Consider the following 27,820-nt stretch of genomic DNA (forward strand, 5'->3'; position numbering starts at 1 on the left):
TAACCCTAACCCTTTTCCGTGACTTCCGACAACACGTCAATGGAATTGCACGCGTATTCGACTTCACTGGCTTCGACTGCTTCTAAAAATGCTTTAATTGATCAAATTGAGATTCTTACTTCCATTTATATGCTTTTTAGATATCGATTGAAGTTCGTTGTCGGCTGTTCTCTGTATGGATAATTGCCTTTGAACTTTCACATGGGGCATATTCTGGCCTGGAGGGGCATGGTCTGGCCCAGTCTAGTTTAAACCCCCGGGGGGTATAGTTTAGCCGAGGACACTTTATCCCCCCGGGTATACTCTGGCCTGGGCCAAACTATACCCGGGTATAATCGGGGCAGGGGTTATTTTAGCCTGTTACACCGGGTAAATGGGATAGTGGGACCAGGGACCGCCACAGTGAGAGCGGGTGGGGGGAGAGGCGTAGAATCGAAGACAGTGGTGGTGTTGCCCCATTAGGGACCCCAAGCAGAAATTCGTTTTGGGAACTCCTGTTTCAATCTATGAAATCCTGGCGAGATGACAAACGTCGAGAAAAATACAATTGTAGCGAGATGAGAGATAAGACAATTGATCTCTCTTATTTATTAGGATCTGAATTTGAGCCGATATTTAACGCCCCTTTTTTTGTCGTGAATCCGAGGCCTCTTGCTATACTTGGGGTGTCCCAAGCCGTCACTCGGTTTGCCTGCGCCTAGCGCTGCCACTGACCGCGGAGGTGGAGTCCCATGGCAAGACGACGGGGTGCGGGCGGGAGAGGTGCAAGAGCTGTAGGGCCGGGTGGGGGGCTGCACGGCGGCCATCGTCGAACGTGATGAACACGGGCCGTGGCGTCAGCTCCTGCAGGCGAAGCAGGCCCTCCCTGGCAGACGCCGGGATCGTGACCACGTGGCAAACAAGAGAAAGAAAGGTCGGTATTGCCTTGGGAGGAAAGAATGTGGTAGATGCAGGGCCGGATTAACCCATAGGCTCATGTTTTGTAGGCCCTCTGTTAGGCCCTCCATTCGATATTGAAGTAAGAGGTGAGCAATGGTAGCGCAGCCATCGGAAGTTTTTTTGTCTTTGAATTACAATGACATCATGACTTTGCCACAGCTAAAGCTTGGAAATTGTTTTGTTTATTTGCAGATATGAGTGCAGTGAGTGATTTATGTTTTACGGCTCTACCTTGAGTCAAATACATTATGTTGATGAGTTGTTATATTTTTTTGCAATATGTATTACATGTATTCCCCCTCCTATTAGCCTTAGGCCCCTAATAACCTTAATCTGGCCCTGGGTAGATTCATTTACACAGATGTTGTTGTTTTTTTTACAGTTGCCAAGTACAGGCCTGAAGGTGTTTCATACAAAGCAGACAGCCAGTAAGAGACGGTTATTGTACAGGGTAGCAGAAAACAACGAAACACATTTATTTTAATTGAGTGAGGTCATAGAACTATGGGAATAAAGATAGTGGGAGGGCATTCCAAATCAAGCAGTGCAAGGAAGGAGAACTGTCCCGCACCATGGTAGGTTGCAAATGAGGGCCAGATGGACATTGGTATTTCATTAAAAAAAAACGTCCGAAATAAACACATCATTAAATAAACACAACCTTGGCGATTTGCCCAATTGTTGGTGATTGAAACACTAGTGTATTTTTGCCATACATTGTTCAAAAAGCAACACTGGCCAGTGCATGAATCTAGCTACTTTGTGAGTGAAGTACAAGTTTGGGGGTTGTTCGTAGAATGTGCACCACTATTTTTTGGAAATACTGGCCCCTGCCATGGAAATGTGATATTTTTTCTACCTACGTGACTTTACCGAAAGAACCAAAGAGTATTACGACTGGCTTAGCAGTTGCCAATACAGAGGAGCATCAGCAAACTCTCTGTTTGGGCATGGAGGCACGGCTACAAAACTGTAAGCCACTGCAAACTACAGAAAATAACATAGGACAACCTTCTTGGTTATTTTGGTAAAGTCACGTAAAAGGGAAGTAATAAAATAATAAAAATAAAACATAATAAAATAATTCTCACGACGTTTCGGCGACAACGCAAGCAGCCGTCCTCAGGTGAAGACCAGGTCTGTCGGGGAGACAGCGTCTGAATGAAACACCACCACGCGTGGAGCGTATATTTAAGCTGGGTTGGAAGGGGGGAAGGGCGCCTTGACAAAAGACGCTGTCTTCCCGACAGACCTGGTCTTCACCTGAGGACGGCTGCTTGCATTGTGGCCGAAACGTCGTGAGAATTATTTTATTATGTTTTATTTTTATTATTTTATTACTTGCCTTCTACGTGACTTTACCGAAAGAACCAAGATGAATCCCTGCATTCACGAAAGCTTTAAATCGAAACATAGGACAAGCCTGCTGATGCACAATACTGCCAAGGAATGGAATGTGTTTGAGAGTATGTCCGCTTAGAAAATAGAATAGTGGAAATACACTTTTGTGGTAGCGCTAAGTGGATTGTTAAATCACAGAACCATGAGAGATAGCAACGACTTGAAGGAATTTATCCAAGAGTAGATTGAGCACGTTTGATGACGATTATGATGTCACAATATGTTGGTAGCTTCTCCAATTTCAATCTACAGTTTGAAACTCATACTCCTTCGGATGACCAAAGGATTGCTTTGATTTTAATTTCAATGCTTGGGTACCGGAAAGCCTCGGAGCACCATTCCTGGGCCAGGTACGCGCCAGACAGCACCACGATCAGGCGGCGGCAGCGGCTCAGGTTCATGAGCAGCTCGGGCGACGGCTCTGCCATCATGTGGGACGCGTGAACATAGACACGTGCACACGAAGACACATAAACACAGAAAGATCGTCACGCTTCGTGTAACGTTGAAGAGCCCGTACATCGTTAGCAACTGTCTGGAAAAGTTAAAAAGCAGTTGTATGAGCAACGAGTATGTATAGACATATGTATGTTGAACTTCTTCCACACACCGTACGGAGCCAACCATGCTAATCGGAGTATGGTACTTGCACAACTGGCAAAGTTCGAGCAATGTCAAATCATCCACAATGACAGTGATCCAGAATCCATAGGATTGCCACTGTGGCAGGAGAATATGTAATGTTGCAAAGTCAAAAAGGCATGTTTTGAATTTGAAATAAGACAAGCTTCCATTCACAGGTATAGCCAAATATATAAAGCCACGCATGTATATGACAGCAATCAAAATATTACAGTACTTTGCCAATCAACTGCTTGTAGAACGAATTCCCACGCCGTGTTGATCATGGAGGTTGTTTGAACAAATTGTCGTCAGTGCGGATTGGTAAAGGGGGATTAATATCACTCGCTAATTACATAGATAAGAGCGCTAACCACTGCGCCACTGGTTCAGCCCAATATCACAATACCCCCACAGAAATCAGCAAAACACCCACCCATATTGAGATGCGTCAAGGTCAATTTAAATTGCTCGAAAGAATTGAACCTTATTTATTTGCGTCCTTTTGTTTGTTTTCACTCATTATAAATTCGACAGTCGCGACAACAGTGCATGAGGCTCATCCACGTGGCAGGCTGCCACACGCATCATTGCACAAACAGGGACATGTGAACGCCCGCTTGCAGCTTGCGCACACGCGGATTCATGCGCACATGCAAGTAATCCCACAGGACTAAAGGCTGCGAGTGAGCAGGGGGACAGGTGCTTGTGATAAACTCACAGTGTACTTTGCCCTAACAGAGCCTTTGCGAGTAACAAAACACATCCTTCTTTACAAACCGATGTGAAGCGTAATATACAGTGCTTGGCAACCGGTGCCAATAAGGGCCGGTGATGGCATGAGTATTAACAGAGGGTCTTTTATTCATTTAAGTTTGGTGCTGAGCTGCTTAATTATTCAGCACGAGTCCTCCGTGCCGGGAGAGAATGGAACGGTAAATGGAAACTGGCATGGACTTGCTACGTGAAGAGCAAAAACGACGAGGGCATCGTATCCCCGCGGAATCCCTACCATCCGGCACACAAGCGCATTTCTAAGCCACCACAGTGCTCTCGACGTAACGAATGCCGCATAATCTTACAGTAAAAGATTCATTTGTTCAAGATGTGCATCCGAAAACAGAAAAACTATTTTAGAGTGTGGTTCTATCACAATAACAATCACGACCGCCAGACGAAATGCTGACCTTCATTGCTTTCCTGCTGTATCAGAATCAGAATATTTATCTACACTGGAGGAATGCGATGAGCTATAAAGCTCTTTTTCACCGATGTACAGTAGAATAACGCTGATATGTTAAATTCCGATTTAAAGCTTTCGTGACTGCAGGGATTCCTCTTCTTGGTTCTTTCGGTAAAGTCACGTAGAATGGAAAAAACATTATCAAATACAATTCTCACGACGTTTCGGCCACAACGCAAACAGCCGTCCTCGGGTGAAGAACAGGGCTGTTGGAAAGACAGCGTCTGAATGACGCTGTCTTTCAGACAGACCTGTCGTGAGAATTGTATTTTATAATGTTTTATTTTATTATTTTATTATTTCCCTTCTACGTGACTTTACCGAAAGAACCCAGAAGCTGATATGTTAAGTTCACAAAAAAATGAATGCGTCATTCCTCCAGTAAAGGCACATTAAAAAACAATGCATTGATAATTATAGAAAAGTATGCCGCTACCTACAGCTGCCAGCTTATCTTGGCCAAACGAAGTAAGCGTAACTGACAGAATCCCATTAAAAGGAGCGGTGCGATATTGAATTATAACATGAGGGCGGTTTCCTGAGTAATCTCCTGAGCCCTCTTACTTGAACTCCTCTAAACGAGTCACAACCAAGGACACATATCTCCCCACAGTGCACGCACACACAGACAATTGTTTCCCGCGTAGCCACACAAACTGTCGGAGCAAACTGTCGGAGCAAATGCTGTTAGCGATGACATATTAAGCCAAACCCAATGTGGTCGGCACCTTTGTCACAAAGTGCTCATATTAGGTCTTAGTCTACTTTGGAAAGGAGGCCGAGCGTAGGTTGAGACACCACTTGCCACCGACGATGTCTGTGGCCCGGGAATCAAGATTAGGTCAACAGCATCACAGCATGATGCGTGGATATCTGCGACCCTTCTCGCTCCACTCCAAAGACAAAGATCTCCCTATAGGCTGACACCGGCACACGAGGGTGGCGATGAATACACACTGCACCAGGTTCTCAGTTGAGGCCGAATCGACCAAGGGGAGGCCTGGAACCGGTTCAGATAATGGTCACTTGTGGTGACACCGCTCTCCACTCCGCACACACACCAAGCGATGTAAGTTTTATTTTGCGAACATAAAGGTTGAATTCGATGCCTGCACCTGCGTGCGTTTCTGCGCTCGGATTGTCATTCACGTCCTATACAGATATTATTTCTGTGGCATGTTGCAAATCCTGTTCAGTACAATACAGTAGCCATACACAGTAAAGTATCCATAAACAGTTGCGATGGGGACGCAGCATTGCTGGCATGCTAAGAACTCCTTAACGGACTGCAGCACTAAATTGCTTTCAAATAAATAACTAAGCATGTTTCACAGATGTACAACTTCAATACAGCAAATTCTCAGCATGTCAACTCTGTGTACAATCAGCCACTGCTGACGAAATTGATCTTATTCATACAGGTCATCATCATGCTGTGTCCATCATACCACTTGTTAGATCAATGACTGGTGCAGGTGCCTTGACTTTATCAGTCTACATCTCCTGTGTTAGTTATCTTGCCCTGCGTGCCCCTTCATCGTCACCATGACCTCCGTCACGTGTGTGTGTGTTCCACTTCTTTAACACCGTACACAGCCAACCGCACTAATCGGAGGTGCCGGGAAGGACAAGTCAGAATCTATTTTACGCCAACAACATAGTTTCCGGTTACAGCAACACCTCCAGCTATATACCAAGGGTTTGCGTAATGACACTCACATGGCTCGTGACGGCAGCGTGGTTGTTCAAGCCTCTATCCCCCTGCCCCTTCTCAAGCGCATACCATGCATAATGACTGTGTGGGTGTGCCTGCCAATTCTCCAATAAGTCAGGCAATGTTATTGCCACCACCACACAGCAGGAGACCGATGTTAAGCCCCAGCGATGGAAAGGCCCCAGAATAAGACGCTGCAGAACTAGTGGCGAAGTAATTTGGATAGGACTCGTTCGCGCAACACGACACGGCACCTTTTAATAATTAATGGGATGCTCTATCTTTTGCACGTCAATCATTTCACGTGTTTATACATTTTTAGCCCCAATCCTAGCTTGTGCTAATTTAAATAAAATAAAAGTATACAAATTATTTTTTGTACCGACCTTGGTAGGGGTGACCAGGCTGAGAGTATCAAACACTCGACATTTGAAAATGTGGTTTATTCATGCAAATGCTGATCAGATTCAAACAATGGATGGACGCCAGCAGCGTCGGTTTAGTACTTGGGTAATATAGACTTAGCAACAGACCATATCCACATTCCAGCCACGAAGGCAAGGTCGCATTGTGCAATAGTAGGGCATGCACCATCTCCTCCATTACATGTGCATATATTAACGGGTACACAACTGCTCGAGTGGAGAACATACCCAAGCCCGGCAGGATGTCCTTGTCATCCGTGTGCAGGCGGTAACCATAGCGCATCTCCAGGTGAGGCCGCAGAGTGAAGTGCACGAACTTGCGGTCGAACTCGGTGTTGACATAGGAGACGTACGCGTCGTACAGCTTGCCGTCTGCGGGGACGAGCGCACGGGCAAGCGGGCAAGGGATACCGAGCGCATGCACACGCCATCGCACGTGGGGCGTCAGGTTTCCCCCCCCCCCTTGTTATTGTTGGGAATGCTCAGTGAAAATAACAGCAATTCACTTTTGTTTTAACCCTCTGTCGTTTTTTCGTGCTTAACCCAGAGCCAGCAGCGCTGCTCGGAATCAAATTCACCTTGCCAGAGATAGATCACAGTGTAGAGGTCGAACCACTCAACTATGTCACCATTAATCAAAGTGCACATCTGCACATTTCCGCTTTAGATTTCAGAATAAGGAAGTGAAAAGATGCACGCACAATGACAAACACTGCCTGTGCAGCCATGAACAACTGTTGGGATAGCAAGCACCTAATTTGGCGAGGAAGGCACATGAGGGGCTAGTGTGATCAACAACACGCCCGGAGACCTTTGTTCCCTCACTGCTAATGTTTACACCCTATAACACTTGCCACTGATGTTATCTTAATGATCAGGAATCAAACTCGGCTGCCGGTATCTTAGTGGCGTGCCCTAACCACTGCACCACTTCTCCCCGTATAGTGTCGCTGCCACGCACACACACATATAAGCTACATCCAATAGGCCAGGAAGTAACCATTTAATATTTCATCATAAACAATGGGTGTTGGTGTGAAATAAGTAAAGTTTCCAAGTACCAATGTTTCTACCGGACCAATGACCGCTGTTGTTTACGATGACCAAAACTTGCCTCAATCTCTATTGCTCTTCTGCCACTCATTATGCACGACCCCAAAGCTATAAAGATCTCCCGTATCGCCTTTAACAGACTGTAGGGGCAAGTGCTGTTAGCGAACACCTACGAAAGGTGGCATGGCACACGAGGGGGTGGGTGGCCCGCACAATAGCCGCCCACCTTTGTCTCTCCAATGATGAGGTTTAACACTTCACCAGGTATTCTTTTAAGGCTGAGATGACTTAGAGAAGGCCCAAAACCGATTCAGATAATCGTCGCCGATGCTGTGAGCGGGAATGAACTCGGTCGACGTGTTCATAGCGCAGTGTGCTGCCCCACACACACGAGCGCGCACCGTTGGTCTCGAAGTCGCCGTAAGTGTTGCGGTGCCACAGCTGCAGGTCCAGCTTGAAGCGTGAGTAGAGCGCTACGGACAGCGCCAGCAGCAGCAGCAGCACCAGGGCGGCCACGGCGCTCACCACGTGGCTCGGAGCAAGGCCCTTATCTGCACACACAGCACCGCCAAATGAACGACCCAGAGGCCAACACCCACGCTCACCCCGCTACCCTAAAACACAAACTAAAGATGGCGAGTTAATGGCTCTGACCTGCTCGTCAAATGCACAAAATCATAAAATTTGACACTTTGGGTTTCACTTAAATTTTTTGAAACATGCCGTTTAGACTATTTGGATGGCATACATTACCACGTGATAAGCCACTTTCGTTGAACTATCATTTATGGTCAGGTCGCTTCTGAAAAAGAGCTAACATCTCAGTGGGCCTACATGGTAAAATAAAAATAGTTTTAATAGTTTACACTATCTTAATTCTACGGCACACAATTACATAACCATTCTAATTATGGAAATGTGCTGAACTACATGAATTGAATTACGATGTTTCTGGTGTTGGGTAAGACAAGCCTTTTGAAGAAACTTCAGCATTAGTTATGGAAGGTGATATTTAAGGGCTGTACCTGACATCACGCGATGCCCCATAGACTGAAAGAGTTCAGATTTTTTTTAATCTCATAATTTACAGCAGATCCATCAATCAAATGTTTTTGTATGTGCCAATATCACCCTCAATAAAGTAGGCATCAGTGCACATTACAGTAGAATGGGAACGGTACAGGAGCATGGATTTTGATGGCAATTCTGATGCCAAAATGCTTGATCGTTTTCCAAGTCAGGGTAAATCCTCATGGATTGGCTGTAGTTGTTTTGGCTGGACTTGTTTTGTACCTCTATTCACCGTGCTATCATAACCCACCTTCCATCGCCACAACGAAGCTTGCACTGATATTTCCAGCCGTAGTGTGGAAATGGCATCCAAACGCCCCAAAGTTTGAAGATTCCAGAGTGCTCACAGACAAGCGACTTGTGATGACCACAGCTGAGAGCTCATCTGAAAACCTGTCGCATGGACAGACACACACACATTTAAAATCAACTATCGGCCTACCAAGCGTGGCTCAGTGGCTCAAGGCACAAATGACAACACCTGAGGAAGAACCACTGAGAAATTAGGTCTGAAATCAGCACAACCACCTGTTGTCATTAAGCCATATCCAAAGTTTCAGAGCGATGTAGTGGTTCTTGGCCAGGAGATACATTTTTACTTAAATTGGCATAACTCAGCTATTGTGTGTCAAATTTAAAGTGCAGTTAATTAAATGGATACAATGCAGCAAAACATTATTGACATGGCATGACTAAGTGGGACATTTATGAAACTGAATTATCTTGCGTCATTACAGAATGAATACAGCTTGGAACTTTCATTATTAACACTGCCTTATAACATAAATTAATACAGGAGGCAAACATTTTGGGCCACAGCTGATTGAAGTAGGCTTGATTAGCTTAAAGTGGCAGATCACACTTTTAAGTGCGGTGCCTTGAACACTGGGAAATTGAACAGCTGGCCCCCAATTGTTGTATTATGTAAGCCATTTGACTGCAGATGTATTTCTGTGGTAGTTTTCCAATGCCATACCTTGTTCTAACACAATGCTCTTCAGAATAAACGCATTATTTATTTATTTAAAGGACTATCACCTGGCGTCTTGGACAGTTATGTTGTAAGCAGACGAATTTGAAGGCAGCGCAATGCCGTCCTTGCGCCAAACGACCGAGGTCGGACACGTGACATCGCTCCTGTTGGTGCCGATCTCCACGGTGCAGTTGAGAGACAGGGATGCGCCCATCGGCATGTTGTGCCGCTCCGGCCCAGGTGGGGAAAGCAGCGAAGGGGAGGTCATGCACGGAGCTGCTGTCAATTCTGTGGGTGGACATTTCAGTTTGAATACATTAACTTTGAATCGCTTTGATTTGCATTACTCAGCTTTGGTTTTTCAACTGCACACAAGCAAGCTCCAAGTGTGCTTTCGCAATATCGTAGAAATGTATGAAAAATCCAACTATTTTACATTGTTTGATGGTGTATTGTGTCGAGGGTATTGGAATGGTGTGTATAAATGGTAAATACATATATCAGTCATGTGCTCCCAGTTTTCAGATTAATCCCCCACAAAAAATTGTAGGCCTAGACACGATATTTCAGACGATCTGTAAAGAATATTGTTTATGATTATTTTTCAAAGGGAAGTGAGATCAATGACATGATGCCGTTTTCCTGCAAAAATGTTGTTGCAAAGCATTGAATGATGTAAATGTTGTGAGCTTCATGACACAGAGTAAAACAAGGTGTAAATTATCTGAAAAAGATGCGAAATTTCTCTCAAACATCCCATTTTCCATCAGAAATTAATCTCTAATATGAAGGATCAATGAGGCAAAGCATCTTTAAAAAGCACGGGAACAAGAGCAGTTATCGTTATGGATTATTGTGCATCCCTGTGTGGTGAGAAACTTATCAGTTTCATGCTGTTACATAAATCCTGCTTCACATGCAATAGCATTGTACTGCTCCCACACACCTGACAGAAGAGGCTTGCTTGTTGCTAAACTTGACATTTCATATATTTCCATGTTCTTTTCTATCCTCCCACCAACATCCCACATGACATATGCATTTCCCCGAAGTATTTATTGCTGTGTTTAGCAAACAAACATAAAAACGAATTGAAAAAGGAATTGCATAAACAGAGACAATAGAAATCTATTCAGAATATAAAAGCGCTTAAAGCAATAAAAAAGATACACAGACGCTGACCTTCAATAAATCAATATAATGCTGTAGTTTCGGTAGACGCTTTCTAAACATATTTTGCAATAGTGCCCATTCAAAGTTTCATGCTAGTCTCATGGATATTATTAAAGAAAATCATTCAAAACGTATTGCACATTCAAGTAACTTGAATTCACAATACCGCATTTTGTTTCAAATGTGGGTTGCACAGCAGAATAATCAAACATGTTTTGATGGCCCAGACAGAATATTACAGGTTTGGCTTTTCAAAACTAAAATGGTTCTTAAGAGTAATTTATTGGAATGGCTTTCCAATTATCCAGACGTCTCTGGAACCCATATACGATGCAAAATGGGGGGAATAATAAAATGTAACAGCTTAATAGTCTGTTTTTTTAGAGTGCACGCCTTGCTGTAAAAGGCCCGGCAAATGTGAAATCGCTAAGAGAAAAATCTACGTGATGATGCGGTGCCTTTACCATTCGCCTATTTTTTCTCTTACTGCACAAGTGCTGAGTGATTAGTGAACATGTGCATTGTCACAAGGCGGTGAAGTAACACACATTCTATGGCCATTGGTAAATGCCTTCAATTCAAGGTTTAGCTTTCGAACCGATTCCAACCGACGATGAAATCAAGCATTGACGTATTATCTCTATCCCTCTATCTCTTTGTAATGAGTCGGGGGGGAGGGGGACAGGATCAACACAGCGCTCATAAACATTAATCAATTCACAATAGAAGGGAAATAATAAAATAATAATAAAATAACAAAAATTAAACATAATAAATAATTCTCATGACGTTTCGGCCACAACGCAAGCAGCCATCCTCAGGTGAAGAACAGGTCTGTCGGGAAGACGCTGTCGACAGACCTGTTCTTCACCTGAGGACGGCTGCTTGCGTTGTGGCCGAAACGTCGTGAGAATTATTTTATTATGTTTTATTTTGTATTATTTTATTATTTCCCTTCTACGTGACTTTACCAAAAGAACCAAGAAGATGAATCCCTGCAGTCACGAAAGCTTTAAATCGAAATTCAATTCACAATATTTTAGTAAATGTTCGCTTCTTTAAATTATGTTACCCTATGAAATTTGACCAAAGGATTGGCCAAAGCTTGGTGATAAAACCAGTGCTAAAAGGCGAATTAAATAACATAGCACACGACATCGCGAGATGACGTCACCAATTATACAATTGCCTCGATTCCCTTCCCGATGGGGTCATGCATCATGTGACATCAACTCGTGCAGTTTGGAACGTAACATTATCACTGCTAATACAGTACCTCCGAGGACAAATGAGTGTTGTGAACTCTGACAGATTCCAAATGTATGCACAACATTTTTCTTCTCCAGAGACCTTCACCTTCCCGGTGTGTTTTAATTTTCCACTTTGACCCCATGAGAGGACTATTTAGCAAGATGCCCACTTTACTTCTAACTCGAATACTGGGAGTCCACAAAGAAAGCAAAAGTAGATTAGAAATACAATAGTCAGAGCAAGCGTGCTAAGCGCTCACAAGTCTGCTTCAGCTGCATATAAAATGACCTTTAATTCAACATGCACCTGTTTAGCAAATGTGGCGCATACATTAGCTCATGACCAAGATTCATTTTCAAAATGTCAAACATATTTACAAGGCAAAGAAGCACTAATGTTGAAGGCAACTCCCTTTGATGAAAAAAAAGTGTTCTTAAATATATCTAGCAGATTAAGCAACTCGTGGCATTTGCTAGCCAGTGCCTGTTAAACCAGCTCACATGCACACTCTTATGAATCTATCATTTAATTAAAAACTTTTTTTCAAAACAGCGCAAACATCACTGTGCTGTAAACCTCTGGGAATGACTGCTTGAAGGAGGTGGGACCATGTGATTTCAAGACAATGCTACAATTCGTGAGCTATACCATGTGCTCTCTGATTTGCAATGAAGTTCAATACCAGTTGTTCTCGTTGTTGATGTGTTTGAATTGGCCGTGAACAATGCAGGCGTGCTCTTATGTGCCTGGAATAATAATTTCAAGTGAGATGGAAAAAATTACGACAGAGTGGATACTGAGAAATGGCAAAAGAAACAGAGGAAGACAGCGGAAGGGATGGAGACACAAAACTAAGGAAAGGAATGAAAGAACATGGGGAAAGGCCTCTGCCCACCATATAAGCCCATATTATGACAGACACGAATACTTATTATTCATATTCAAATACTGGTTTCAGAGATGCTATATAGCTCATTGACTGATGTCAAATTTTGGCTATGGTACTTTACAAATAGGACCTTCCTCTTCATAAATCACCGTAGAACTAAACGACTCAATGCCCACCATTGGAACCTCATTTGCCAGTAAAAAAAATGATAATTGTTTTTTTACCCTTTTATCTGGCAACAAAACTGACACCTTTTTTTACAAGGAGTCATGTTTACATAGACCACAATACCTGCAGTCATAATGCAAACAAAAAACATAACTCTGATAATGTGCACTGTCCTTGAAGTTGATTGGTCCACACCCGAGACAGCTTTCCTTAGAGCCTAGTCTCACATGGGTTGGACCAGGCGCCTTTTGGCGTCATCTGGTCCAACAGGCGCCTTTTGGCGTCATCTGGTCCAACACCATGTGAGACTAGGCTCTAAGGAAAGCTGTCTCAGGTGTGGACCAATCAACTTCAAGGACAGTGCACATTATCAGAGTTATGTTTTTTGTTTGCATTATGACTGCAGGTATTGTGGCCTATGTAAACATGACTCCTTGTAAAAAAGGTGTCAGTTTTGTTGCCAGATAAAAGGGTAAAAGACTCAATGCCCAATTCACAAATATTAAGGAGGTATCACAGTGATGCACTCCTGATGCAATAATTGGGTTCAACCGCCTCAATGAAAAATTATAGTTGCTCCTCTAAAATGAACATCAGCCATCCGGAAAATAATACATTGTTGATGAGGCATAGGTGGGAGTTATACACATAGATAAGTCAAGCCTTGTTTGTATGTACTTAGATTTTTTTTCGCACCGTACGTAGCCAACCATGCTAATCGGAGGTGCAGGGGAAGGACAAAATAACTATTGTAAACACAAAAAGCAGTCATAAAGAAATTCGTTTTCAAACCGTGCTGAACACTGGACACATCGGACGCACGCACAAATTGGTATCCGTATTTACTTGTACATCCCAGTAGGACATTCATCACATCATTCTTTTCAATTTCTACATTTGTCACAGGGCGAGAACTCTGATCGATAGTGGAGATTGGAGCTAGTTGGGAGAAGAAGTGTGTTTTCGTGAACGACGGGAGAGAACACGGGTGGCTGGCTGAGTCAGGGCATGGATTTGAGACGTGAGAATTGGAATTGAACACAAAGCAACACCACAGCATTCACTTCATCATCATTGCCAGGGCGACGGCTTTAACAGGCGGTGCAAAAAAAAACACACAACGCATTAAAAAACGTTAGAACCAGTGAAGGGAAAACACGAGGCAATGTAACGATGCACCCATTAAAATCAATCGTTATGCTCGTGGAAGACGCTTTGTAATAGCGCGTGTGAGAATTATTAGCCATTTATGCTCATGACAATTTCAAATGTTATATGAATTAAGTGGACAGTTGCTCAACATATTACAAATAGTACAAGACCATCCAAACGGGACTAAAAATAATTGATATTGACTTGAACCGTGACCTTCAGCATTAACAATTAACACAATTGTAGGGGTGGGTGGTAATTGATATCATTAGATAGCACTGCCCATGAGCCAATTTCATAAACGTCTATCATATAAGGCCTGTCACTATGTAAACATACTAAAGCGAGCAGTTGTAGTATTAAATGAAAACTTCTTCGACTTGTGAAATTAAACGTTGAGCTAATTTAGTACTGTGACAAGTGGAAAGTAATCATAAAAAACCAATAGCAAAGAGAAAATAAGTTGCCTGCAATGTTAGTCACCAAACACACACAGACACATGGTGCTTTTCACGGCCTATGAGACCACACAGAATTCATGAATAATAAAGCGTATTCACTGCCTAACATTTAAGTGTGGTTGGTGTCTCTCCTATAGTCATATCGAATTGCTAACAATTAAATTGGCAGTTACATGGCCATAAAGATGTAACTGATACTACACGTTAAATTAGGCAACACAACATTAAGTTTCTTTGTTGCCATAAAACCATGGATATCTTGACATAGCCCATGATATTTTATGTAACAATTTGAAATATATAAAAAAGATAGATAGCTAAATAATGGTTGATAGTGCTTTTTACCAATTCATTACCACCTTTATTCTGATGCATTCTTAAGTTTCGGATTTTTATCTTCCAAAATTATTTCAAAACTGCACTGCCCTATGGACAAAGGTGGCATGCGGATTCATTAATGCGATAGCCTCCTCGGTGGACATATGTAGTTCTCGTAGTCAGTGGACAGTCATCAACAATTTGCGAAATTGTTTGTACAGAGCTAAAGCTGCGGTTTGGGTTGTCATGAATACCCCAACGGTGAAAGTTGGCTGCACGAAGACCTTGCCCTGACCAGAACCTGTTCAGCATAGCCCACTGACAGTGCAACAGGTTGAAGCCGGGTGGACAGATAACACAGCACAAAGGGGTTGCGTGTACTCTACTTTAGAAGGAATATTAAATCTTAGGGTTAGTTACGAAGCCCTTTTTGTGCTAAATTTAGGTGACCAATGACACTCTTCATGCACTTTTGTGAATCAAAGAAAAACCAAATGTAGTGTCAGCCCAATTGGCCAAATTCTTTGAGCATGGCCAATTCAAAATGAGCTGCCAATTATTAGAAATCGTCTATCTTGATGGTGCAACGAGGACTGTGTTGTTAGTAAAATGTAAAATAAAAGATATCCATGTTTGTCTTTCAACAAATTGTATCTTTGCTCGATAAAACATAAAACCCAGCAGCTACGAGTCTGTTCAAAAAAGTGCCGTTGCCTGATGGGTGGGCCCAATGTGATTTCACAACAGATCAGGTGACTCCTGCAGGATGACCAATGAGAAGACAGCAATAAATAGCTAAGGAAGTTCAACTCAAAGTCATCACTCTTACAATTTTACTCCAGATATGCATGGTCACACAGTACCAATTTCTATTTATCACAACTGTGCAGTCAATATTTTCAGAGAGTGATTGGAGGGGTGAGACTATTAAACACCAAGCCAATGGCTATGTCGAGGCAAAGTGCTACATTTGTAGAAAATGAAACCAGAAACAACATAAAAACGCAATCGTATTTTTCTTTAAGAGTCCTGGTGAGTAAACAAACCTTTCATGGCGAGGTTGGCAAGCCAGTGGAAGGCCTCAGGAGTAGCCGGGTCGAATATCTCGACATGAACATATAAATGTTGCCGATCAACCACCCACCCCCCCACCCCCTGACGTACGAAATAAAAAATTTACCCGTAAAAACAAAGTTTTTCACTATAAATCCTTTAAATTACAGTACGTGTTCAATGGGCCACAACCCAGCCCACATTGGTCTTTGAAATGGGCGGCTAGAGTCCTCTCGTCCTCTGGCTTGAGATGGCTGCCACCTATGGGTCAGATGATTGCCTGCCACCATTAAGCAATTGGTAATTAAATAAATAAAAAAATTCCTAAAAAGTGTAACATTTTGGAAAAAAATTTTCATGAAAATTAATTGTCAAGCACAACGAGTCTGTGTGCAAAATGTCAGCTCGATTGGATCACGGGAAGTGGGTTAAAAAACGACCGAAAGATTTGCACGGTCCTAAGCAAGCAAGCAAGCACGCAAGCAAGTGAACTTAATATAAAGGATTTAAAAAGGAGGAACGCACCCTTCACGGCAAGGATGATCGTGTAACTCGAGTTTCCCAGGTTTCCGCTGCCGTGGCACGTGTAATTCCCCGAGTCGGCCAGAGCAACGCTCACAAAGTGCAGGCCCACGTCGATGGCGTGCACGTGCCCCTCCACGGACAGGTTGAGTGTCTGGCAGTCCTTGAGCCAGACCACCGGGCACTGGGAGCTGGAGCAGTTGCCGTTAATGGGGCAGTTCAGTGTCACGTTCTCCTGCCCGGCCAACAGGTCTTCGTTGCTCGTAGGCTCATCATCGGCCAGGCAGGAACCAGAGCCTGCATAGAGACGGCCAAGAGACCATTGTGGGAGAGACACCACAGCACGTGCCAGTTCTGAGAAATATGTGCACTGTTGAATCATACTTACATATCATATTGTTTCAGTCTCCCAAACCGGGTGAGTAATGTGTACAAAATATCCATAATAGAGGTTTTTTGGGTTAGAGCGCGTAAATATATAAATGTGTCGTTAAAACCCACCACCACCCGACACAGCCAACTAGTAAGGGTTGTCACGTAAACAGAACGTGGCCAATTCGTCACTCGTACAGCACACCGGTTTGTTGGAGAGACAAGCCACAATATTTACACTCTGAGTACGACGTTTCGCCAGTAATTACAACTAGCTCCATCAGGCGACAGCCAGATTTGTGGAGAAGTCTTCCACCTGTTTCGTTCCTTGTATAGAAGCGTAGATGTGGTGACCACAATTCTGCGCTCTTGCGCAAAGTGGTGGAGGAGGGGATTAATAAGTCAGTGTACATTATGCGTGCGCATTATGCGAGCCCTTTGATGTTGTCCTTCCTGTCTATTGTGTGTATTAAAATAGCATTACCAACGGTAATCCCTATTGAAGTATGGTGCCCTGTATAGGCATGCATTTAAACAATGTATTATTTGATGATTCGCTTCCACGCAGCACTAAGGCATCGAAGCGAATCTTTCAATTTCGATAGATTCTGTAATTAGTCTTGGCCAGCATTAGCTATTTTTGCACAGAATTTCAACATTATCAAAATCTATTTATTTTCCTTGTTGGCACGTGTGTTCTGCTACTGATGACAGATGTATTTAACATAACATTTGCCACACGTGCAGTTAATCCTGTGCACACCTTCTGTTAATAGATTCAGTTATACATCTTTTGTACCAGATATTAATTTCTGTATTTTATGTACCTTGTCAAATCCCCCCCCCACTACACTTTGCGCAAGAGCGCAGAAGTGTGGTCACCACATCTGCGCCTCTATATAAGGAAAGAAACAGGTGGACTTCTCCACAAATCTGGCTGTTGCCTGATGAAGCTAGTTGAAATTAATGGCGAAACGTCGTACTCAGAGTGTAAATGTTGTGGCTTTGCTCTCCAACATACCGGTGTGCTGTACTAGTCACGAATTGGCATGTTCTATTTACGTGACAACCCTTACTAGTTGGCTGTGTCGGGTGGTGGCGGGTTTAACGACACATATATTTACGCGATCTAACCCAAAAAATCTCTATTATGGATATTGGTCGCGAACCAAGAAACCATTAAATGCTCCAGCAAAACCTAAATAAATTCAACATACGCATGGGATATTAAAACGTGTTCATTGGGAGTAATGTTGTATGGGTTAATTGTCTCAAACCTTGAAAAAATTTCACATCCGTTGACGAATCGTTTACCGTGTACAAATATGGACCAACATACAGGAAAATCAACAGTGGACAAAATTGATTTTTAACAGGTCGGCAAATTGTAAACTGTGCCAACTGAACACTCCATGGTGAGAGCAGGGAGTCACGATTGTTAGGGCCCTCTCTGTAAATTGTGAAAAAGAACTTCACAGCTCATCGGATTCCTCCAGTCAAAATAAAGATTCAGATTTTGAACTACACCGCCACCGCCAAAGAGCTCAGAAGCACACACTAGCTTTTGTAAAAGTTCGATATTTCAAAGAGAACACAGACCCAAAGTTCACTTTAAACTCAGTAAAAGATTTACAAAATGAGTCAACCTGTGGTATAAAATTACTGTATTCATTGTATTTATTTACCTTCTGACTGGTCTATCGTGTGCTGGCATTGTGAAGTTTAAACTTCAGGGTTAGTGCAGGCATATTAGAAACGTTCTTTGGGGTTTCACCTTTGGTATGTGTAACTATTTATGTTTATGGATCAACTGCGAAATTTGTTTTGGCAGCACCATTAGATGCATCCTTGAACATTCCATCTTCTATCATGCACATCTGCCACAATGTTGTTCGTTTCTTTCAACCCTGACAATGCCTTAACATGGGTCTGTGAGTGTCAAAACATCATTTACGGTTCAAATGAAAAAGTCAACTCTAAGAACACTCGCAAATATTGCATGGTCCAGGTATAAACATCGCATCTGTTGATGGTGGTGCCTTGGCAGTGGTGCACAAGCAGAATGAACAAACTCAACACAATCAATAAATGAAAAATAAATCTAAAATTGGAAACATTTTGGGCAAGCACATACACCATGTGCTATGAAGGTCATTGTCCAAAACGTCGCCTATTTATATATTTTCTCCCAAAACAGTGTTATTGATGAATGTGTTAACTTGTTTTACTGACAAAGTCAGTATGTCTATACAAATGTTACTAAACTCTTATATATATTTATTTTTTACGAAATAAATACATGTTTATACCAAAAAAAAATACATGTCTATACAAACGTCATTTTACTTGTTTCTTTAAAGTCGCATACTTCTATGGTTTACCTTTTTATATCAGTTATCCATTACCACGTTCATGACATGCCGTTGCTCGTTAATATTCTACTCTAAAGGAACTTTTATGAATCACAATGAAGAGCTGTTCTGAGCAACTTTCAAGAACATTCAGGTAAATGATCAAAGACGGGTTTTTTTTCTGTGCTTGTGAGAAAGCACACTGAAAATTAGATGACAGTTCCAACATGTCCACTTGGGACCCTATATATCATGAAGCAAATGTTTTTGATTAATTTAACAGGGCAATAATCTGATTAAATACAGTGGAATTAATCCCATAAAATACTTATTTTCATAGATCATTAATTAAAGGGTTTGCTTGATTAAAAAAAACTAATTTTTAAAATACACCCTTCATAATGTTATTTTCCAGAAACCCACTCTTAATGCATGTTAATGCTATTATCAACTCAATAATCCCACAATGACTTAAATGACAAAAACTCAATTAATGATTTTTAAAAATGTACTTAAGATTCGCAGTTCTGACACATAACTTTATGGGCTAATTTTGTTCGGGATCTTCGCAGCAGAGGTCGCAAACGGGTTTGATTCCTTACCCGTACCCGTACCCGGCCACACCAGGGTTGCAAATGGGTACCCGTACCCGTACCCTACCCGAAATGAGTGACAAACGGTTACTCACCAGTGACTCACGGCCTACCCGTACCCGTACCCGGCCGCACCAGGGTCGCAAACGGCTACCCGTACCCGTACCCGGCCGGGTACGGGTAGCCGGGCATCGGGTAGGGTACGGGTATCGGGTACCCGGTTGCGACCTCTGCTTCGCAGCATTGAAAGGCACTTGCAGATTAGTAATGCTGGTCCGCTTGTAATTACTAAAACACAAATAAACATCAACGACAAGCGATCCTCGTCTCGTTCAATCTACATTGAACAGACCCAGTTTAGAAACGTAATTCAACTCCTCCAGATTAAATGTTGAAGAAATATACCAATCATCCATAATGTGATGACCACGGCATTACTGGCTGAAGACCTCCCCCCCAAGCCTTTGCCATCTCACAGCCTTGCAGTGCAGCTATCCATCTAGCACCTGCACACGAGCAGATTCCAGGACTCCATCTGTCAAAATAATACACCAACATCATCGCCTGTGCCCCTCAAGTCCAAACACCTCGGTGGACTCCACTCACTTCAGTGTTGCTTTGTCATGCGGTGATCTTTCTTCTACCTTTAAATCTCAACACGTTCGTCAGTAACTGCCTTGAAAAAAGAAAAGTATATGATATGCCAAGTATAGACTTGATTTGAAATTTTCGTGACTGCAGGGATCCATACTCTTTGGTTCTTTCGGTAAAGTATGTAGGCATATATAAAATAAATGTTATTATTTTTATTTTATACCTACATGACTTTACCGAAAGAACCAAAGAGTAAGTATATACTTTTTTATTTCTATAATATGCCTTTTTCTACGTTTCTTTTTTTAAACAGTGCTGAGGTTTATTGTGTTATTTGTGCTTGTGAACGACTGCCCACGAAGTATCACCATAATATTGTGTTTAATGCATCAAGCTCGGAGATTTATTTAAACAAGAGCCATGGTTGAATGTAAACGTAGCTTAAAAGGCAACATGACTTACATATGCATCAACACCCTGTAATGTGCTACCCCTTTCATATATAAGCTAATACAATTTAGAGTAGTGTGAGAGTACATTCACATTATGTGCAACACAAATGCCACATTTTGTGAGGCCTTGTGCATACGACAGTGCTTAGTGTTGGCCAAGTCAGGGTCAAACCAGCCTTCATCTTACACCTTCAATCTGATAACAATATAATGAAAGTACAGTGCAGACAAAGAACTTCATTGATTGGGGGTAATCTCTGTCTAAACCAGACTTTGCAACGTGGCATCAGTCGTGAAACCTTATAGCATGTGACCAGGTGCACAAAACACATGATGAAGCAATTTACTGTATTCTAGATTTGAAGTTTTCGTGACAAGCTTCCGTCTTCAGGTACACCCAGGTACAAATGGAAGACGGAAGCTTGTGTTGCCTCCGAAACGTCGTGATTTAATTAATTTTCCTTTTTTTACCGACGTGACTTTACCGAAAAAACCAGAGATTACAATTTATTATACTTTTATTGATCATCAGCCAAGTTCAATCCAGTGCTGGACGAAGGCCTGCGCAAGTCGACGCCATCTATCACAATCCAGTGATGTAATTTTCTACCGTTGACCTGTGCACAAGCCGATTTCATTACTCCATCTCCCGAACGGACGTGTTCTTAAGCACATTTCATGCCTTGTCCGCCACGCCATTATCATTTACTATTAGCCTTCACTTTTCTTTCCATTGCTGAACTTTAACAAAGAAACGTTCAATAACGTTCAAGCACCTTTTAATTACAGAAAGGCAGTCACTCCGATGTTTCGCAAGCGTATGGCCTGCGTCGCTATTTTTACTCATAAAATTGGGCAGAAGTGGGTTTTTTTTATTTGCCCAGACACATCCAGTGTTTCATGGAGCCTGCCATTAATTTCACAAAGGCTCAGAAGTTTTGACCATTTTAATGAGCAACCTCAAACACAAGTGGCTGCAGACAGCTGCAGATAGATGGTGAAAGTGCCCTCTCTTCTCCACTGCTTTTCAGCCAATCTCGGCACACAGGCAGCGAGCGAGAAAACTCGTGATCTCTGCGCTGTGCGTGTGTGTATGAGGCTCTACCATTCGAAATGCTTTGATCCCAACGGAGAGCTGGTACTGAATTATCTAATCAGTCTGCCAAGACAAGAGCATTCCAAACTAGGTTCAAGACCCTAGGGCTTTAAACATGTTATGCTTCCAAACAGTCCCCTACAGGTTAACAAATATTCTGAATACCTTTTCATTAGCCAAGTCCCATTGTAAGCATGTCCTCTTAACTTCTTAAACATTTAAAGCAGATGCAAAAGAGGGGTAGGAGACAGAAATAATTGCCGGCTCATAGTTTCATTCAACACAGGCATTTAAAATAACTTAATTTTACTGTACTGTGTTTTATATGGCTATCGCTTTTATATAAAAAAGTACATTGTATCGAAATTTGTACACTTATTTTGAATGTGATTATGGAGGTCCTAGTTTGATGTTGCTGATAATAATTGAGGTGTAGTCATGAAGATGGTGGTATGTTATAGATGAGAACTGACGCAAGTTGTGTTGATGCTGCTGCTGCGATGTAATGACTATGATGATGACCAATTTTATGCAGATAGTTAATATGGCGATAATGATAATGAAGGCAAGTCATATTTCTGATACTACTGATAATGGCAATTATGATGATCATCGTGAAGGCATGCATGGCATATTGATGATGGTTTAAGGCCAGATGGCAACCTGGCCTTACTTGAAGTCTCCTACCCCTCTTTCATTCAAGGCCAGGTGTTAACGACCTCGCCTTGTATACAGAAGGTCATGGGTTCAATTCCGACCCTGACGCTTGGAAATGTGGAGTTTGCATTTCTCTCTCCACGTGGTCGCATGGATTTGTCTGCGTGTCCTCTGGTTGCTCCCTCCACATTTAAAATTATGCGTTTAGAGTATTTGGCTGCTATAAATTTCCACGTGATAAGCCACTTGGTTGAGCTATGATTTGTGGCCAGGTTGCTTCTGAAAAAGAGCTATACAGCTCAGTGGGCATTACCTGGTAAAATAAAAAAACAGTTTAGTCTACATTTTATGATGAAAACGACAAAGATGGGATTGGGTGATGATGGATGCAAGTCCCGTTGATAATAAGGATCAGGAGTATGCGAGGTTCAATTTCGTGAAGAGTTCAGTTGAAGTGAACGAGTCGATGAAGATTTCGCCACGAGCTGGGTGTTGAGCGACGAGTGTGTGATTTGGGGTTGAGTCGAGGCGGAGATGATAAACGAGGCGAATGAGCGTTGAGTTTAAGTTCACACGAGTTCAGTAGAGTGTGTGTGTGTTGAGGCAGTCCTGTATCATGACCTTGTTTAAATGGGGGTTGCGACACAGTGTGAAACAATCTTTCAACAAACGTGAGCCACTAGACAGAATGGTAAGAAATAAGGTGTGCTTTTATGTACACAACACTGCCTTTAAAATAATATATATGACAGGCCACGTTTCGGGCAATGGTCCTTATTCATAGCATATTATCATCCTAGCCTATTTAAGTAAATCTGAAACTTGCAAGCGAAAAGCAGACCGGGACGTGATATTCATTGCATTCGTGTGCAATTTGTAAGGGCGCGGTGACAACAGACCTATTTCATTTAAAGGTTATAATCCCTTGTTCATCACGACGTCCTTTTTACTTTGATGTCTCAACAGCGTGACGGAGATCACGTGACGTGATGGTTCTGCCTTTGTCGTGAGGGCTGTGAGTGGACGCCCAGGAGGGGGGAGGAGGCGCCTCGCCCCCCCCCCATCTGGAGTGACGTCACCCGCTAATTATTATTAACGGAGGTGTGTCCATTTGGAGGACGTCACCTGCTCATGAATATTAATGAGGGGGGCTGGTCGTTGTGGAGTGACGTCACGAGCGTTAATGACATACATTCCTGGGTGATTATAGTAGGTATACCGTATTACACATTTTCATTTAAGGCAGCGTTATTGACAAATGTGATGAGTTTGTATTCTTACATGTGCACCACAGTCGACGCAGTAATCGCCACATCATTATTTGACGACTCATGGTATCTGCTAAAGCTCTCACCACCTTGCCTGTCACCAGACTTTACACGAACATTGTTTGACTTTAAGAAGTTCAACAAGAACTCTGGGAAGGTAGCTTCTTGAGCCCGTGGGTAGATCAGCGGCCTCGCCATGTGTTAAGTTAGAGCCGAATAAGAGCTCGGAGTTGACAAGTTTGAGTGGGAGGTGATGGTGGGGGGGTGGCGGGAATATAAAAGTTTAATTCATCTTCTTGGTTCTTTCGGTAAAGTCACGTAGAAGGGAAATAAAAAAACATAATAATAATTCTCACGACGTTTCGGCCACAACGCAAGCAGCCGTCCTCAGGTGAAAACTAGGTCTGTCGAGGCGACAGCGTCTGAATTCAGACGCTGTCGCCTCTTCTTGGTTCTTTCGGTAAAGTCATTATTTTATTATGTTTTATTTTTTTATTATTTTATTACTTCCCTTCTACGTGACTTTACCGAAAGAACCAAGAAGATGAATCTCTGCAGTCACGAAAGCTTTAAATCGAAGTTTAATACAGTTGAGTGTGAGTTGCTTAACAAAGTCAATAATCACTGTAGTGAGTATGGCTGTATATAGTATCACTGTAGTATCACTGTAGTGAGTATGGCTGTATATAGTATCACTGTAGTATCACTGTAGTATCACTGTAGTGAGTGTAGCTGTATATAGTATCACTGTAGTATCACTGTAGTGAGTGTGGCTGTATATAGTATCACTGTAGTATCACTGTAGTTGAGTATGGCTGTATATAGTATCACTAGTTGAGTATGGCTGTATATAGTATCACTGTAGTATCACTGTAGTGAGTATGGCTGTATATAGTATCACTGTAGTATCACTGTTGTATCACTGTAGTGAGTGTAGCTGTATATAGTATCACTGTACTATCACTGTAGTGAGTGTAGCTGTATATAGTATCACTATAGTATCACTGTAGTATCACTGTAGTGAGTATGGCTGTATATAGTATCACTGTAGTATCACTGTAGTGAGTATGGCTGTATATAGTATCACTGTAGTATCACTGTAGTGAGTATGGCTGTATATAGTATCACTGTAGTATCACTGTAGTGAGTGTAGCTGTATATTGTATCACTGTAGTATCACTGTAGTGAGTATGGCTGTATATAGTATCACTGTAGTATCACTGTAGTGAGTATAGCTGTATATAGTATCACTGTAGTATCACTGTAGTGAGTGTAGCTGTATATTGTATCACTGTAGTATCACTGTAATGAGTATGGCTGTATATAGTATCACTGTAGTTGAGTATGGCTGTATATAGTATCACTGTAGTTGAGTATAGCTGTATATAGTATCACTGTAGTATCACTGTAGTGATTATCGTGGTTGACTGAAGGCTGCATGCGAGTACGGCTGTAGTGTTTGTAGCAGCAGTGCTGATGGTGGTGATGGTCTTGGTGGTGATGGTGGTGGTGATGGTAGTGGTGGTGATGGTAGTGGTGATGGTGATGGTGTTGGTGGTAGTGGTGGTGATGGTAGTGGTGATGTTAGTGGTGGTAGTGATGGTGGTGATGGTAGTGGTGATGTTAGTGGTGGAAGTGATGGCAGTGGTGGTAGTGATGGTAGTGGTGGTAGTGATGGTAGTAGTGGTGGTGGTGATGGTAGTGGTGGTGATGGTAGTGGTGATGGTGTTGGTGGTGATGGTAGTGGTGGTGGTGATAGTGGTGGTGGTAGTGGTGGTAGTGATGATGGTGGTGATGGTAGTGGTAGTGGTGGTAGTGGAGTTGGTGGTGGTGATGGTAGTGGTGGTAGTGATGGTAGTAGTGGTGGTGGTGATGGTAGTGGTGGTGATGGTAGTGGTGATGGTGATGGTGGTGATGGTAGTGGTGGTGGTGATAGTGGTGGTGGTAGTGGTGGTAGTGATGATGGTGGTGATGGTAGTGGTAGTGGTGGTAGTGGAGTTGGTGGTGGTGATGGTAGTGGTGGTGATGTTGGTGATGGTAGTGGTGGTGATGTTGGTGGTAGTGGTGGTGATAGTGGTGATGGTAGTGGTGGTAGTGGTGGTAGTGATGGTGGTGGTGATGGTAGTGGTAGTAGTGGTGGTGATGGTAGTGGTGGTGGTGGTGATGGTTGTGGTGATGGTAGTGGTGGTGATGGTAGTGGTGGTGGTGATGTTGGTAGTGATGGTGATGATGTTGGTAGTGATGGTGGTAGTGGTGGTGATGGTAGTGATGTTGGTGGTAGCTGTGCGTGCGAGTTGGGAGTCCCAACCCTCGTGGAAGCTCTCTCACCTGCCCGCGCTGCCCCACGCTGCCCCACGCACACGAACAGCAACAACAGCAGCAGCAGCAGCCGCGGCAGCCGCGGCGAGCTCGCAGACATCGTCCCACGCAGTCAGTCCCCCGTCCTCGACTAGAAAAAAAAACACCGCCTCACTCACGACTCCGACAACCTCCAACAACGACAACCACCAACCACGACAACCACCACAACCACGCGACACACAACACGCTGTGAGATGCTAACAAGTGGGTGGGTGGGGGGGATGACAGCGAGCCGCTTGTATGGGAACCCGAGAGCGGGCGCTGTTGGGGGTGAAGTTACCTTCAATCAACTCGATCGGTCAGCGCTCCACTTCCACCTGATGATGATGATGTTGGTGGTGGCGGCGGTGGCGGTCCTCGTTGCGTCGTTTTCTCTCTCGTGTAAGACTATTTAAGAGTTAAATTGTATTGTTTTATTAAGTGGGTGTTGTGGTTGTTGTTGCTGCTGCTGTTTAAAGAGACACGAACTGCGTGCGACAGGTAGAGGTGGGGGGGGCAGCCTTGACAGGTGCCGCCTGGGGGCGCGGTGCGGTGACGCGCACAGAGGGGCCGCGATGACGAGAGGCGCTGCGCACAGAGCAAAGATCCCCCCCACCACCACCCTCCCCCCTCCACCCACCACCCCCCCACCCAACCCCCCCCACCACCCTCCCCTCACCACCCCTCCCACCCAACCCCCTCCCCTCACCACCACCACCCCCCACCACCCACACCCACCCACACCACCCACCACCACCCCTTCCCCCACACCCCCTACCCCTCACCCTACCCCCACATCCCCAAACCCCCCACCCCTCGCCACCCCCCTCCCCACCCCTCCCCCCACATCCCCCAACCCACAAAAGACAAAGATCCCCCATGCAGCCTTAACAGACTATTGGGGCAAGTGCTGTCAGCGAGCACCGATGAAGGCCGGAACGGCTCACGAGGGCGTGGGTGGCCCACAGAGTACACAACACAACACACAACACAACACACAACAACACACAACACACACCAACACAACACGCAACACAACACAACACACAGCACAACACGCAACACAACACAACACACAACAACACAGCACAACACGCAACACAACACAACAACACAGCACAACACGCAACATAACACACAACACAACACACAACAGCACACAACACAACACGCAACACAACACGCAACGCAACACAACACACAACACAACACGCAACACAACACACAACACAACAACACAGCACAACACGCAACATAACACACAACACACAACAACACACAACACAACACGCAACACAACACGCAACGCAACACAACACGCAACGCAACACAACACACAACACAACACGCAACACAACACACAACACAACACACAACACGCAACACAACACACAACAACACACACACGCGCCTTGCGTTGTATTTGACAAGCCAAGTGAGGGCCCATTGATATGACAGGTCGCTTATTGTAATTTGCAACACAATTAGTGGCAATAATGATTAGTCTTTTTTCATGTTCGGTGATTGCTGCTGCGTTGGCAGCTGCGGTGAACAAGCACAAATAATAACAACAACAGCACAAAACAACAAATTCGTCTATTAAACTGCCTAAAAAACCAAGCGCTCGATTGTCGAATGTGGCCAGTTATTTTTAGTCGTTCATTAAGTCC

General features: G+C 43.4%; 1 protein-coding gene across 3 annotated transcripts in view; it reads right to left on the minus strand.

Moving 5' to 3' along the window:
* SIGIRR (single Ig and TIR domain containing) overlaps positions 1-26,757 on the minus strand; it is a 38,657-nt gene extending 11,900 nt beyond the window's left edge. For 2 of the 3 annotated variants that reach the window (XR_013637093.1, XM_078858958.1), the window contains exons 1-9: positions 26,452-26,757; positions 26,139-26,259; positions 16,431-16,724; positions 9,506-9,728; positions 8,718-8,860; positions 7,798-7,947; positions 6,572-6,715; positions 2,659-2,761; positions 715-865 (exon numbers count right to left, since the gene is read on the minus strand). Coding sequence is in view for 2 of the 3 variants with exons in the window: in XM_078858958.1 (XP_078715084.1) it covers positions 715-865; positions 2,659-2,761; positions 6,572-6,715; positions 7,798-7,947; positions 8,718-8,860; positions 9,506-9,728; positions 16,431-16,724; positions 26,139-26,229 (1,299 nt within the window). In the remaining variant the exon portion in view is untranslated. The remainder of the gene's footprint in view (positions 1-714; positions 866-2,658; positions 2,762-6,571; positions 6,716-7,797; positions 7,948-8,717; positions 8,861-9,505; positions 9,729-16,430; positions 16,725-26,138; positions 26,260-26,451) is intronic. The other variant, XM_078858959.1, reaches the window with a different exon arrangement.
* Positions 26,758-27,820: the final 1,063 nt, after the last annotated feature.

This window comes from Lampetra fluviatilis, chromosome 8 (assembly GCF_964198595.1).
Source record: "Lampetra fluviatilis chromosome 8, kcLamFluv1.1, whole genome shotgun sequence".
NCBI lineage: Eukaryota > Metazoa > Chordata > Hyperoartia > Petromyzontiformes > Petromyzontidae > Lampetra > Lampetra fluviatilis.